Consider the following 13,719-nt stretch of genomic DNA (forward strand, 5'->3'; position numbering starts at 1 on the left):
GTTGATTTTCTGTTGGGTAGAGTCCCTGATCCAGTCGGTGGTCCTGTCCATGAGTGGATTCAGGAGCATCAGGCAAAATTGCAAATTGCCTTTGAAGGAGCTCAAGAGAGGTTAAAAACTGCAGCAGAGCGCAGAAAGAGGTGCCATGACCAGTATGTCAAAGATGTCCCATTGAACGAGGGCCAGTTAGTTTGGTTGCGAGATTGTGGTGGGCGCCATAAGATCAGGGATATTTGGAGTTCTGTCAGGTATATAGTGGTGAAAGCACCAAAAGGCGGTTCGGTGTACACGATTGCACCGGCAAACGACCTGACCAAAACCAAACGGGTCCACCGCACTCTGTTGAAAGCTGTGGTTGGAACACACTCTCCAGAAGATGTCCCTGTCCCTCTCTCAATTCCTCCTGACTCACCACAGTCAGATGGTGAGCTTTCCTCTGACGGTGACCTATGGGTTTCAAGAAATGAAGCTCCGAATCCTCCTTCTACCAGATCAGCTGTGGTGACCCAAGAAACCCCTTGGTTGCTGTTTCCACCATCTGACGAAGCCTCCATTGAGGCCGGCCCTTCGGTAGCTCTCGCTGCCATGCCAGAATTGCCTTCCTCCCGCTTGGCTATTCCTCCAGCCACTTGCCCTGATTCTAGCGCAGTGACATTGCGACGGACTGCACGGTCAACCGCTGGGCAGCATCCTAATGTCCATCATCTCCCGAGAGCGTTGGGAGAATTGCTGCCTGTGGCCGAAAACTCTCCTGGTCCCGTGTCTAACTCTGTGTCGGTTATCTTTAGACCTTGGAACTAGGTTGGCTAACATTGGCTTGGATTTGTTCATCGTCGGGCCGACGATACAAATAGGGGGGGTAGATTGTGGCAGGATGAGAGTCCTAATCCCTTGTAAAGCATATTCTCCTCGTTTGGCTCCTGTGAGCATATCACCACCAGGGGGCACCCTATAAAAGGGCAGAGGTTTCTAGCTGGCTGTCTCTTGTTTGTTGGTACACAGACCCGCCCCACTTGCATGTTTGCCGTGTTTGCTTCCGCCACCGGTGCAGTGGAGGATCCTCTGGGTGCAGCCTGTCAACGCAGCCATAGAAAGCATGAAGCTCTCTCCTCTCTGCGTCATCGATAGGAAAGCCTGATCGGGCCAATCCAATGATTAGGGGACATCTGCTGTTTTGCTTCACCGGAGAAAGTGTATTTATTGGTACAACTGCTGTTGATCCTGCCTAAATGTTTGGGCGACTGCTACTATATTGCTGCTTCTGATTGCTGCTTCTGGCCAGCTTTGCGTCGCCTACTGCGGAGGCTCGCTCACCAGTTAAAGTGCTGCTTTAACTGCATGCCTTCCTGCTGCCTTGCTTGGGCCGACACTCGAAGTGTGGAAGTCATTGAACTCTGGGGCTAACTCCCCCCTATAACTTGTCCTTACTTTGGCCAACTTGATTTAAATTAGTTTGTTTATTTTATTCTAGTTAATTGTTTATTTTGTTTAACTGAACCTTTTCTCTTGTGATTTGTTTTATTCTTAAATGTTAAGTTATCTGTTTATGAGAACATATTTGCTATTGTGTTTGTTTATTACTTTGATTGACTTATTTAGCCCCCATTAACTGCATTTCCCTATTTGTTTCCCTACTTAGTTACTGAGAGCTGAAGGTGGTGGTGCTGGTGTCCAAGGTGGTGGTTTTCCTCTCTTCTTTTGTGTGTGATGTGTTCCCCCGGGATTTGATTTCCTGCACGTATGACTGGGGTGATTTAAGTTTGGTTTGTTTGGGGATTCTTCCACTCACTCGTCGACCCTATCCCCCCACTGGTAAGCCTCAGCCCCTAATTCATTTTTTCCCTTTGTGCTACAGCCCTGTGTGACTGTTTTAAACTGCATTTTAAACTATTGACTTGTGGTAAATAAAATTGTATATTTTTGATAAATTGAAACCACGTCTCTGGCTCCATTAGTATTCGAACCTATGTGTCCTCTGAAAAAGTGTTAATATTTCCTTGGGTGAAACTCCCAAGGTGGCGTTGTCGGAATTGTGAATGGTGTAATCAAACCAACTTGAACAAATACATTCACTTATCCTCCCCTCTGCGGCTACTGCCACACAAAGAATGGAGAATCCACATGCAAAAACATCTTTATAGCACGACTCAGGCCCCATTTAGGAAATACATTAGAATGTGTCTTGTATCCAAATTGTATCTAGTTAAGATTTAACCTTATTACATTTACACCCGGTAATAAAATGTGTCTACAGTGTAACATTTTCCAAGCTCAACCAAGTTTTGCTCCCTTATTTACCGTTTCCTCCTGCTGCAGCTTTTGGTTGTTTTGGGACAAGGTAGCCTTCTGGCTGCAGCTGCACTAAGAAGCTCTAACACCACCACTGAGAAGCTAACACAGTTGGTGGACCCTGCCAGCCATTTGACGTAAGACGAACAGAAGTTTGTGGGTTTAGCAAACTACTACTAGCTGTAGTCGCCTCAGCCCCTTTCTCTGCAACTGGCTGCCGGACTTCCTCACTGCGAGACCGCAATCTGAACGGGTCGGAAACCACACATCAGACACCATCACGCTGAGTACGGGGGCCCCCCAAGGATGTGTGCTCAGCCCCTTCCTCTTCACCCTGCTGACCCACAACTGGACACCCACCCACAGCTCCAACCACTTCATCAAGTTTGCGGATGACACAACCGTGGTGGGTCTCATCAGCAACAACGGCGAAACCCACTACAGGAGGGAGGTGAACCAGCTGGCCACGTGGTGCATAGACAACAATATCTTCCTTAATGTGGAGAAAACAAAGGAGACTGTTGTCGACTTCAGGAGAACCCCCACCCACTGACCATCAATGTTGCTGCTGTTGAATGTTGAGCAGCACCTAATTCCTGGGGGTGCACATCACCGAGGACCTCTCCTGGAGGAACAACACCACGTCACTCGCCAAGAAAGCCCAGCAGCGCCTTCACTTCATCCGCACACTGAAGAGAGCAGGAGCCCCCCCATCATGTTTTCTATCTACCGGGGCGCCATGGAGAGCATCCTCAGCAGCTGCATCACGGTGTGGTTCGGAAGCTGCACCGCCTCCAACCGGAAGACCCTGCAGCGCATAGTGAACACTGCTGAGAGGATCATCGGTGCCTCACTCCCAACTCCCCTGGACATATTCAACACCCGCCTCAACTGCAAAGTATTCAGCATTGGTGGTGACCCCTCCCATCCTTCCAACTGCCTCTTCACCCTACTGCCTCCACAGCCTCCGGTCGAGCTCCACCAGACTAAAAAAACGCTTTTTCCACCAGGCTGTCGGGATGCTGAACTCTCTCCCCTCCCTCCCACCTCCCCCCCTGCCCCCATTGGACCTGTATTTGAACACACACACACACACACACACACACACACACACACACACACACACACACACACACACACACACACACACACACACACACACACACAGCACCAGACACTTCCAGCACCAGACACTTTTCTACTACGCCGCTATGGAGAGTCATGCACCACTGTACATATTTTTACTGTTGTAATATATTCATCCTGATCCGTTTTGTAGTGACTTTAATGTTGTTATTTTGTATATATTGACTGTTCTGCCTTTTATTTATGCCCCTTTATATGTGCATATGTATATGTGTCTATGTTTGATTATGTATGTGTAAATGTATATATATATATATATATTAAAAAAAAATTGGGTGTACAGATCAGGGTTTCCGTTAGCCGGTAATTACCGGTTTTTAGCTGGTAACATTTATTAAAAACCGGTAAATTCAAAACCTGCCGGTCAAAATGTCCGGTAATAATTAGGGATGCTCCGATCGGCCGCCGGTCATTATCGGCCGATATTCACTCTTAATAGTTCGATCGGTGCTCTCTATAATATGGGCTCAGAACAGTCTCATAATACACACATGCACACAGAAGGATTCACACTTGTATTTCATGATCCGCAAAAGGATTCACACTTGTGTTTTTCAATGCACACACAAATGTGTTCCGTTTCATATTCATGTAAATAAAATCCAAATACAGAAAAAAGTTTTACATATGTATTTTTGATCCTCACATATTTGTTTTCCCTTTAAAACCTCTGAACCTGCAAACACAACCCGCTTTCTGTGCATGGATCGCTGTGCATTCGTGTGTGGGTTTTTTGAGACTCCCCTGACGGTCATCCGATTCGTACTTGTAATTTGTTCTATCTATAGCCAATCAGATGTCTCCTTCATTCTAAGCCAATCACATGAGGGTATGATTTCGCATATTTCATATACGCATTTTGCGCTGTCCGGAGATGACAGGTCCATGGAGCCTGCAGGCGCTAATCTCAGGACCGAAGGACCGTAGCATAGTCGTCTTTATTTTTACGGTATTATTATTCAAAGATAAGTAAGGAAGTGTCTGTTGTATGAGATGGCAGAGAGGTTTCAGCTCCGATTATTAAATCAAAGAGGCTTAATGTTTTCGATTATATTATTTCACTATACTGTAGCTATGTGGACGGTGTCAAGGTCCAATGTTGACTAAATGAATCAATAGCGGGTGTAACTAAAATACAAGATGTTTTTATTTATATATATATTATTATTATTATTATTAATAATAATATAAAATATTTTATTTGCGTGCATTACCTGTTCGGAAAGTGGCGCTGTACTGAGAGTGGCGATTTTATTTTGTAATTATATAATTATATAATACTTGTAATAATGGTGTGTTCACACCGGACGCGATGTGAATAATCGCTCGAGTTTCTTGCCGGCTGTCAGCTGTTTACTCGCCTCATTCATCTGAGTCAGCTTCTTGAGCCGTAACTGGCCGTGCAACACATATACTGTATGCCGAAGCAGTGGCGGACTGGCCATCGGGACGTACCGAAGTGGGCCGGTCGGGCCACTCCGATCTGCCCACCTCGGTACCGGCAGGGGCGGACTGGCCATCTGAAGTTGCTTTGACAGGCGACAGAGGTCCACCGTTTCCCCGCAGCGAGGCTCCCCCCGTTGACAGTTCACTGTCTAGCACCCACGGGAAGTGGCGCTGTACCTTAATAATATAAAAGCTTATATTTGCGTGCATTTCTTGTTTGGAAAGTGGCAATGTACTGAGAGTGGAGGTGTCCTGAGATTAGCGCCTGTATGCAGGCTCCATGGACAGTGCAAAATGCGTACATGAAGCGCTACGTCATGAACGCAATAAATCATACCCTCGTGGGGGCGCGCTCATGTGATTGGCTTAGAATGAAGGAGACATTTGATTGGCTATAGATTGGCTATAGATAGCAATCACAAATTACAAGTACGAATCGGGTGACCGTCAGGGGAGTCTCAAAAAACCCACACACGAATGCACAGCGATCCATGCACAGAAAGCGGGTTGTGTTTGCAGGTTCAGGGGATTTAAACGGAAAACAAATATGTGTGGATCAAAAATACATATGTAAAACTTTTTTCTGTATTTGGATTTTATTTACATGTATGAAACGGAACACATTTGTGTGTGCATTGAAAAACACAAGTGTGGATCCGGAAATACAAGTGTGGATCCTTTTGCGGATCATGAAATACAAGTGTGAATCCTTCTGTGTGCATGTGTGTATTATGAGACTGTTCTGAGCCCATACTATAAAGGCCGATCAGGAGAGCTGGAACTGATCGATATGGACATAAACGCGAGTGAAGTATAACCGGACGAAAGAGAGAGATCAGATCAGCTGCTGAGTCTGACGGATACACGCAGCTCTGCATAATCACCTGAAGCCCCCCCCCCACTGTTTAGCGAGCTGAATGAGAAACTGACGGGCTGTCAGGAGAGAGAGGGAGGGAGAGGGGAAAAGAGAGGATCCGTTTCTCCCGTGTTATTATTCAAAGTTAATAGGCACTTTCACACCGCAGTACTTTTCCCACAAAGGTTCATCAGAACTTAGTTCATGAGAACCCTTTAGTTCACACCGGAATAAGTCCCTGGGGGAGGATTAGTCAAATGAAGCAGCTGACGTCACTTCTTCTTCTTCTGCTTTGGGTTTACTGGCAGGCCGCAAACAACTTCACGGCGTATACTGCCACCCGAAGTCCCCGGCCGGAAGTCCCAGCAGCTTCTACTGAAGCCTTCCGAGTAAATCGCCAGAACGCCGACACCTCCTCATCTCCACCGCTCCCATGTTTTCTTTTGTGTTGCCATAAGTTAGTCTCTCTGCGTTTGTGCGCTGGGCTAATGCTAATAATGCTAATGCGAGGATAATAAAATGGCGGCTTCACAAAACTTTTTGGGAGTTTTACGGGGCGTGGTTTGCATTCCGCCCAGCCAATCAGACATAGGAACCTTTTCTCCCACGAAAGTAGTCTGCTCTCTAGCAGGGACGGAAAAGGGGAAGGTTCTCATGATCTCATTTTAGTTCCGGATTTTTTTGGTGTGAACGCAACATTTCGGAACTATATCGGAACTAAAGTGGGAAAAGTACTGCGGTGTGAACGCGTCTAATGCAAACTTTTGAATAATGTACTTCATCTACTACAAGTAGTTTGTTTGAATGTAATAATTATGTTGTTTGTGGAATCATTTATTGAAAAATGAATCTGAATTTTTCGATTTGTTATGATTATAAACTGAAGCAATATAAAAATGACTCCCATTAACTGAGTTTTAAACATCAGCATATCCGGTCATAGTCCGGTAATTACCTGCTAACAGAAACTCTGCTACACAATTCTTATTATTATTATTGAAACATGACCGGTAAGTTTCAAATTTGTCCGGTAAAATAAATTCTGTCCGGAAACCCTAGCGGAAACCCTGGTACAGATGTGTATGTATGTATATATACATATATGTATATATTTGTACTACAAGGGATTGTGAGAAAACAGCATTTTGATCTCCCTGTCTGTATCACACAAAAGAAGATTGACAATAAAGTTGACTTTGACTATTGAGATGAAAACTATTACAAATAAATGCCACCAGGGCCTAAATCTACATCATTGCACAAAATCAATATCCTGCAAGCAGAAAACAAACACTGGATAACATGATTCCATCAGTCCCAAGGAAGAACTTACCGGTCATGGTGAAAATCCCGACCGGCAGGCTGATGCTCCTGCCTCCGAGGAGCACCGCCTCCGTCCGGTCTCCATGGCTCTTCCTCTCAGCTTTCCTTGACTTTCGGGCAGCCCACACCCCTGTGCCCAGAATCAGGATGTAGAAAATCACCACTGCAACCACACCGGGGATGTTCAGAACCATGGTTCCCAACAACTGTAGAGCACACTGTTTGCAAGTTTGCAAGTTTAACAAATACAGATTGTGATCTAGAGTAGGCAAGCACAAAGGTCACAGACATGTGTGGGAGTCATTCCTGCGTTCGTTGGAGCTGGCATTAATATTGAAGCTTCAAATAAGGCACAGGTCTCACGGAGTACAGAGTATTCTGGAAGAGTGCGCACAGGGACAAGAGTGCGTATAGGTTTTATAGGATCTTGGCAGTTCAACAACACTTCGTCACCTGTCACTGTGGCATAGATAAGATAGATAGATAAGCTACGCCCGCTTTCCAGAGGAACAGAAACCATACATTGGCAATATAGTAAATCAGGAACTTAGCTAAAAACAGGAACTGGTTTAAGACAGATGGAAGTGTTGAAATTAGGAACACATTGTGGGTTAAAGAGAGGTACAAGTGAGGACAGCAGGAAGTCATTGTGAGGTCACTACAGATATAACCAAGAAACTAGGAACTCATTGTAAGACAAGGAACAAACACAGGAACTTGTTTGAGACACTGCTTCACCCTTTGCTCACGACACTGTGTCTCACCCCCAGACATCCTTAAGGCTAGTTATATGTTGAACAGAGGGCATGGATTAAAATACATCCTCATGGAACAACTGCATAGCATTTTACCATATTAGGTAACACATAAAGTTGGTTTGCACATCATATAAAGTTTACACTACATATAGAGTTTGCCATTACATATAAAGTTATAAGTATGCACTTGTATAAAGTTTTCCACTACATTCCCTCCTTTTGATCATACTATGATCAATCATGAAAATAAACAAATGACAGGATCGACTGATATAACACATCAATGAATACATCCCATCGCTGGTTTAAGTAAACACGTCACAAATATATCATGGAAAATAGCTGTTTTTGTGGAGGACAGACTCCAGTATAATGTAAGCATAAGAGGAGGGTAAACTCAATTCGCATTTATATCACTGTCTCATATTCAGACTCTGACCCTGACTCGACTACACTTGGACGCCGGTATGTACGGGGCAAAAGGTTTGCGTAGGCGTGGCGCCCTGTAGGATCTCGGAGTGGGACAGCAGCATACTGAACAAAGGCTGTGGATATCATGCTAGATACACATTTCACTAGCCAGGGGGCCCACTGATAGATGGAGGGATTTGGGTCCAATCGTTAAAGACTGGGAATCTATTACTGATTGGACTATCACTGATGACCCGTTGATTGAGTATTCCTCATCACGTGACGTGTTTAAGTACATCATTAACTGCTCAGTTCATGCACTGCGTTCTCTGGTTCTCACAGGCAATGATGATTATATTAACCCCGTTTCTAGCCCATCTGGCCCGGAGTTCTCATGTTTCACTCATGTTTTTGATCTCCCTGCCGCGTTAGAAGAAGTGCCTATAACGCTGTGGGCAGCTCACAAATATGATGTAGGTTTGATCCGCTCTGCTGAGCCTGTAGTTATCACTCCTAAATCCACATTCCGCCCTAATCAACCGCAGTACCCATTGAAACGTGAAGCTGTTGATGGCATTCGGACAGTTTTTACCTCTCTGCTTAAACAAGGGGTTATTGTTCCATGTAATGACTCCCCGGTACGCACTCCAGTGTTTCCTGTTAAAAAGGTCCGGGACAAACCTCCGGATGAATTGAGATTTGTCCAGGATTTACGAGCTGTGAATGCGGCTGTCCATGCGCGTGCACCGCTCGTTCCAAATCCTTATCTGATTCTTTCCCAAGTGCCTGCCTCTGCAGCATTTTTCACTGTAATAGATCTCTCAAATACATTTTTCAGTGTTCCTGTACACAAAGACAGCCAATTTTGGTTTGCATTTGAATATGATGGTAAACCTTACACATTCACACGTTTGTGTCAAGGCTACTGTGAGTCCCCTACTGTGTACAACCAAGCATTGTGTACAAGTTTGGCCTCTCTGCAAGTTTCAAAAGGCACCGCACTCATACAGTATGTCGATGACATTATGATTTGTGCACCCACAGCTGAACAATGTGAAGTCGACACTGTTGCATTGTTAAAACACCTCGCAGCCGAGGGCTACAAGGCCAGTTTGTCTAAACTCCAATATGTACAAAGAACAGTTACATTTTTGGGTCATGTCATTTCAGGAGAGGGGAAAACGCTTTCAGATAAGCGTATTGCATCATTGGCAGCTTTGCCAAAACCTGTCACTAAACGACAAATGATGTCATTTTTAGGTATGTGTTCATACTGCAGGTCATTCATTCCAAACTATTCTCCACTCGAACTGCCACTCCGTACTATCACGCATGTCACTGGTTTGAAACCTACAGGTCACCTTATATGGACACCGGAAGCCAATCAAGCCTTCATTAACATGAAGCTGGCTCTCCAATCCCCACCGACGCTAGGTCTACCTGATCACACTAAACCTTTCACTCAAGCAGTGGATGAGCGAGATGGGTGTATGACCTCAGTTCTCCTTCAGGATCATGGGGGAAAACAGAGGCCTGTTGCCTATTTCTCCTCCAAGCTAGATCCTGTAGTAGGAAACTTAAACTAGCTTTATTAAATGTCAGGTCTTTGGCAGGAAAAACATTTTTAATCAATGATTTTATCACTGAGCACAATCTCGATTTTTTGTTTTTAACGGAAACATGGATTGAACAAAATAACAGTGCAGCACTTCTTATCGAATCAACCCCTCCCAACTTTAGTTTTATGAGTCAGGAAAGAATGCATAAGAAAGGAGGTCCCTCTGTCCTGGGGGTTGTCAACATGGATGTTAACAACCCCCAGGACAGAGGGGCTAAAGAACTGTTTTGTGTTCTTGATAATTATGGACTGACTCAGCATGTGACGGAGCCCACGCACAATAAGGGGCACACTCTGGACTTAATTATCTCAAAGGGTCTGAATATCTCTGAGGTTGTGGTGACTGATGTTGCACTCTCTGATCATTCCTGTGTTTTCTTTGAGAGCTCTATTTCTGTTCACAAAAATGTTCAAAAAGAGGTAACCACAAAGCGATATTTAACTGAAAATACTAGGGAAATGTTTACTCAGAATTTTTCTTCCACACTTGCCCCTGCTAACATCTCAGTAAATGAGCTAGTAGATCATTTTAATTCAAAAATTAAAAATGTTATAGATGCCATTGCTCCAACTAAGGTAAAGGAAGTGACTGGGAAGAAAATATCTCCATGGAGAAAGGCCATGACAGTGAGAACAGAGAAAAAAAGAGTGTCGAAAAGCTGAACGCAGGTGGCGAAAAACAAATCTCCAGGTTCATTTTGAAATCTATAAAGAGAGACTTGGCCTTTATAATTTGGAATTGAAAATTGCCGACAGTCTTTCTTCTCTGATATCATTTCCAAAAACAAAAACAACGCACGTGCCTTATTTGCTACCGTCGACAGACTAACAAACCCCCCAGTGTCAATAGCCTCTGAATTTCTATCCACAGCAAATGTTTTGTCTCTGTGTCCACTTAAAATCAATTCAGACATCATGACACAATTCCATCAGATTAATGATAAAAACATAGAGGACATTATACAACTTCTGAAATCCTCCTCCTGCTGCCTTGATATTATTCCATCAGGGTTTTTCAAAAATGTTTTTCCTTGCATGGCCTCAGATCTACTTCATATAGTAAACAAGTCTCATCACTCAGGTGTTTTTCCACAGGCCCTGAAAACTGCAGTCATTAAACTGCTCTTAAAAAAGAATAATCTAGATGCTTCAGTAATGAACAATTACAGGCCCATACCAAACCTGCCATTTCTGGGTAAAATCATTGAAAAAGTAGTTTTTCAACAGTTGAGTAATGTCTTGCATTTAAATAACTGTTTCGATGTGTTCCAGTCAGGCTTTCGTCCAAACCACAGCACTGAGACTGCTCTTGTAAAGGTCTTCAATGACATCCACTTAAACACAGACAGTGGCAGAACTTCAGTGTTAGTATTTTTAGATCTCAGTGCTGCGTTTGACACTGTTGACCACAACATATTACTAGACCGACTGGAAAACCAGGTGGGACTTTCGGCAACAGTTCTAAATTGGTTTGAATCCTACTTAAAGGACAGAAACAACTTTGTTTCTATAGGTAAATACACATCTGAGTTGACAAATATGACATGTGGGGTTCCTCAAGGCTCCATCTTGGGGCCTCTTCTCTTTAACATCTACATGCTACCACTGGCTCAGATAATGAAAAACAACAAAATAAGTTACCATAGCTATGCGGATGACACACACATTTACATAACCATTTCACCAGGAGACTATTCTCCAATTAAAACACTGAGTAAGTGCATTGAACAAATCAATGACTGGATGTGTCAGAACTTTCTCCAATTAAACAAAGACAAAACTGAGGTAAGGAGCCAAGGCAGAACTTATAAAAGTTAGCGCTGAGCTTCAGTCTGCAATGTTCAAAACAACAGATAAAGCCAGAAATCTAGGTGTAGTCATGGACTCTGACCTGAGTTTCAACAGTCACATTAAAACAATTACTAAATCAGCCTAATATCACCTAAAGAACATATCTAGGATTAAAAGTCTAATGTCACAGCAGGATTTGGAAAAACTTGTTCATGCTTTTATCTTCAGTAGACTGGACTACTGTAATGGTGTCTTTACAGGTCTCACTAAAACATCTATTAGAAAGCTGCAGCTGATTCAGAACGCCGCTGCTCGAGTCCTCACTAACACTAAGAAAGTGGATCACATCACTCCAGTTCTGAAGTCTTTACACTGGCTTCCTGTGTGTCAAAGAATATATTTCAAAAATACTGCTGCTGGTTTATAAAGCACTGAATGGTTTAGGCCCAAAATACATTTCTGACCTACTGCTAAATGATGAACCATCCAGATCTCTCAGGTCTTCAGGGACTGGTCAGCTTTCTGTCCCCAGAGTCAGAACTAAACATGGTGAAGCAGCGTTCAGTTATTATGCTCCAAATATCTGGAACAAACTCCCTGAAACCTGCAGGTCCACTGCAACTCTTACTACTTTTAAATCCAGGCTGATGACTTATCTTTTTGCCGCTGCTTTTAATTGAAACCGAGCGGTTGTGTTTCGTTTTTGGTTAATGAACATTTGGGGCTAGTAACCCCAGGGAATCAGTGTCTGGGGACTTTGTCCTGGCTGGTTTTCTCTGTGTATGCTGCTCGGGATGTATCTGCCATACAAGCGTACACAGCTCATGTTCGGAGAAACCTTAAAGAAAGGCATCAGTAAATGGATATTTCTTTGTGGTGATTAACTGTCCGTGTACTCTGTGAGAGCGGATAACATTGAAATAACAGAGTCCTTTGACCTAAGAGGAACAGAGTTCCTATAGGGCTTTAGTCTTGAATGTGCCAGAAAGAAATCCTGGATTCATGAGATGTAAAAATTAACAGGAGAATTATCAGTGAAACATTTGCCATATTGGATCAAAAAATGTTGGTTTCCTCAAGGAGGATCTCTGAGTGTAAATCAACTAGAATAAAAAAGTGTTAGATGAAACAGAAAGAGTTCTAAGAAAGAAAAAGAAAGTAAGTGTGAAAGATTTAGTAGCGATAGAGTCATAGAATGTGTTTTAAAATGTGGGAAACAGAAGCAGAAAGTAGGGAAAGAAAGAAAGTGTGTAAGACACTGCCAAAGTAGATGCTATAACAGAAAAAGAACAGACCTATTGCCTTCTCTCTATCCTTCACTGCACAAGGTGACTTCGATGCATGTCCTCCTCCACCTGTCCTCGCCCCCCGGAGCCCAGACATCCAACACCATCTCCAAAGAATGCCACACCCAGTGGCCCCCGGAAATTGCTACAACATAAGAAAGACACGTCTGCCTGCAAGAAACTTCTGCGAGATTTAACCGGTTCTTTATTTTTAGGCCTACTTTTGACTTTCTGTAATAAATTATAATATCACTTGTTTCTCACCGTGTAAGTTATTTTCCCAGCTTCCAGGACCGGATCGGCAGTCAGGGCTCCGTCTGAGAACAGCTTCTCACCTGCCGGGAGGAATAGTCGGCCTTGTGTTCTCCACGGAGTCCAGATCACGCGTCCAGTCCTGTTAACATTCAGGTAAATATGTTACCAATTTGTGTTATTTGTTGTGCATGACTGGAAGCCAATAGCGTAACAGGTTAAAGGTCAATGATGGGTATAAATAAAGCCACGCCTCCAATGGGAGGGCCCGTTGAATGAAATGCCACTGTCTCTGATGTTTCATTACTCCTCCACTTATTTGGATGCTAAACAGCAATGAAGTTATGCTTACTCTGCTAACAGGTTATGGGCCCAGAGACACCCAAATAAGTATTTGTCCACCGATGGAAAGTCGCAACGTAGCACGTGTGGTAGATTAGCAAGCTAAGCTAACGCCATGAGCAGGTTGGGCGCAGGTTCCAGTACCCGCTGGTCTCGGTTAGTGTTTGACGGGGATGAAAAGAACTATGAACTGTGGGAGAC

General features: G+C 43.8%; 1 protein-coding gene across 1 annotated transcript in view; it reads right to left on the reverse strand.

Annotated features, from left to right (window-relative positions):
- Nucleotides 1–13,472, reverse strand: part of LOC117481283 (high-affinity choline transporter 1-like) — a 40,787-nt gene extending 27,315 nt beyond the window's left edge. Inside the window, exons 1-2 of the mRNA XM_034128921.1 lie at nucleotides 13,189–13,472; nucleotides 7,071–7,278 (exon numbers count right to left, since the gene is read on the reverse strand). Of these exons, the coding sequence (XP_033984812.1) occupies nucleotides 7,071–7,254 (184 nt within the window). The 5' untranslated portion in view covers nucleotides 7,255–7,278; nucleotides 13,189–13,472. The remainder of the gene's footprint in view (nucleotides 1–7,070; nucleotides 7,279–13,188) is intronic.
- Nucleotides 13,473–13,719: the final 247 nt, after the last annotated feature.

This window comes from Trematomus bernacchii, unplaced genomic scaffold, assembly GCF_902827165.1.
Source record: "Trematomus bernacchii unplaced genomic scaffold, fTreBer1.1, whole genome shotgun sequence".
NCBI classification, from domain to species: Eukaryota; Metazoa; Chordata; class Actinopteri; order Perciformes; family Nototheniidae; genus Trematomus; species Trematomus bernacchii.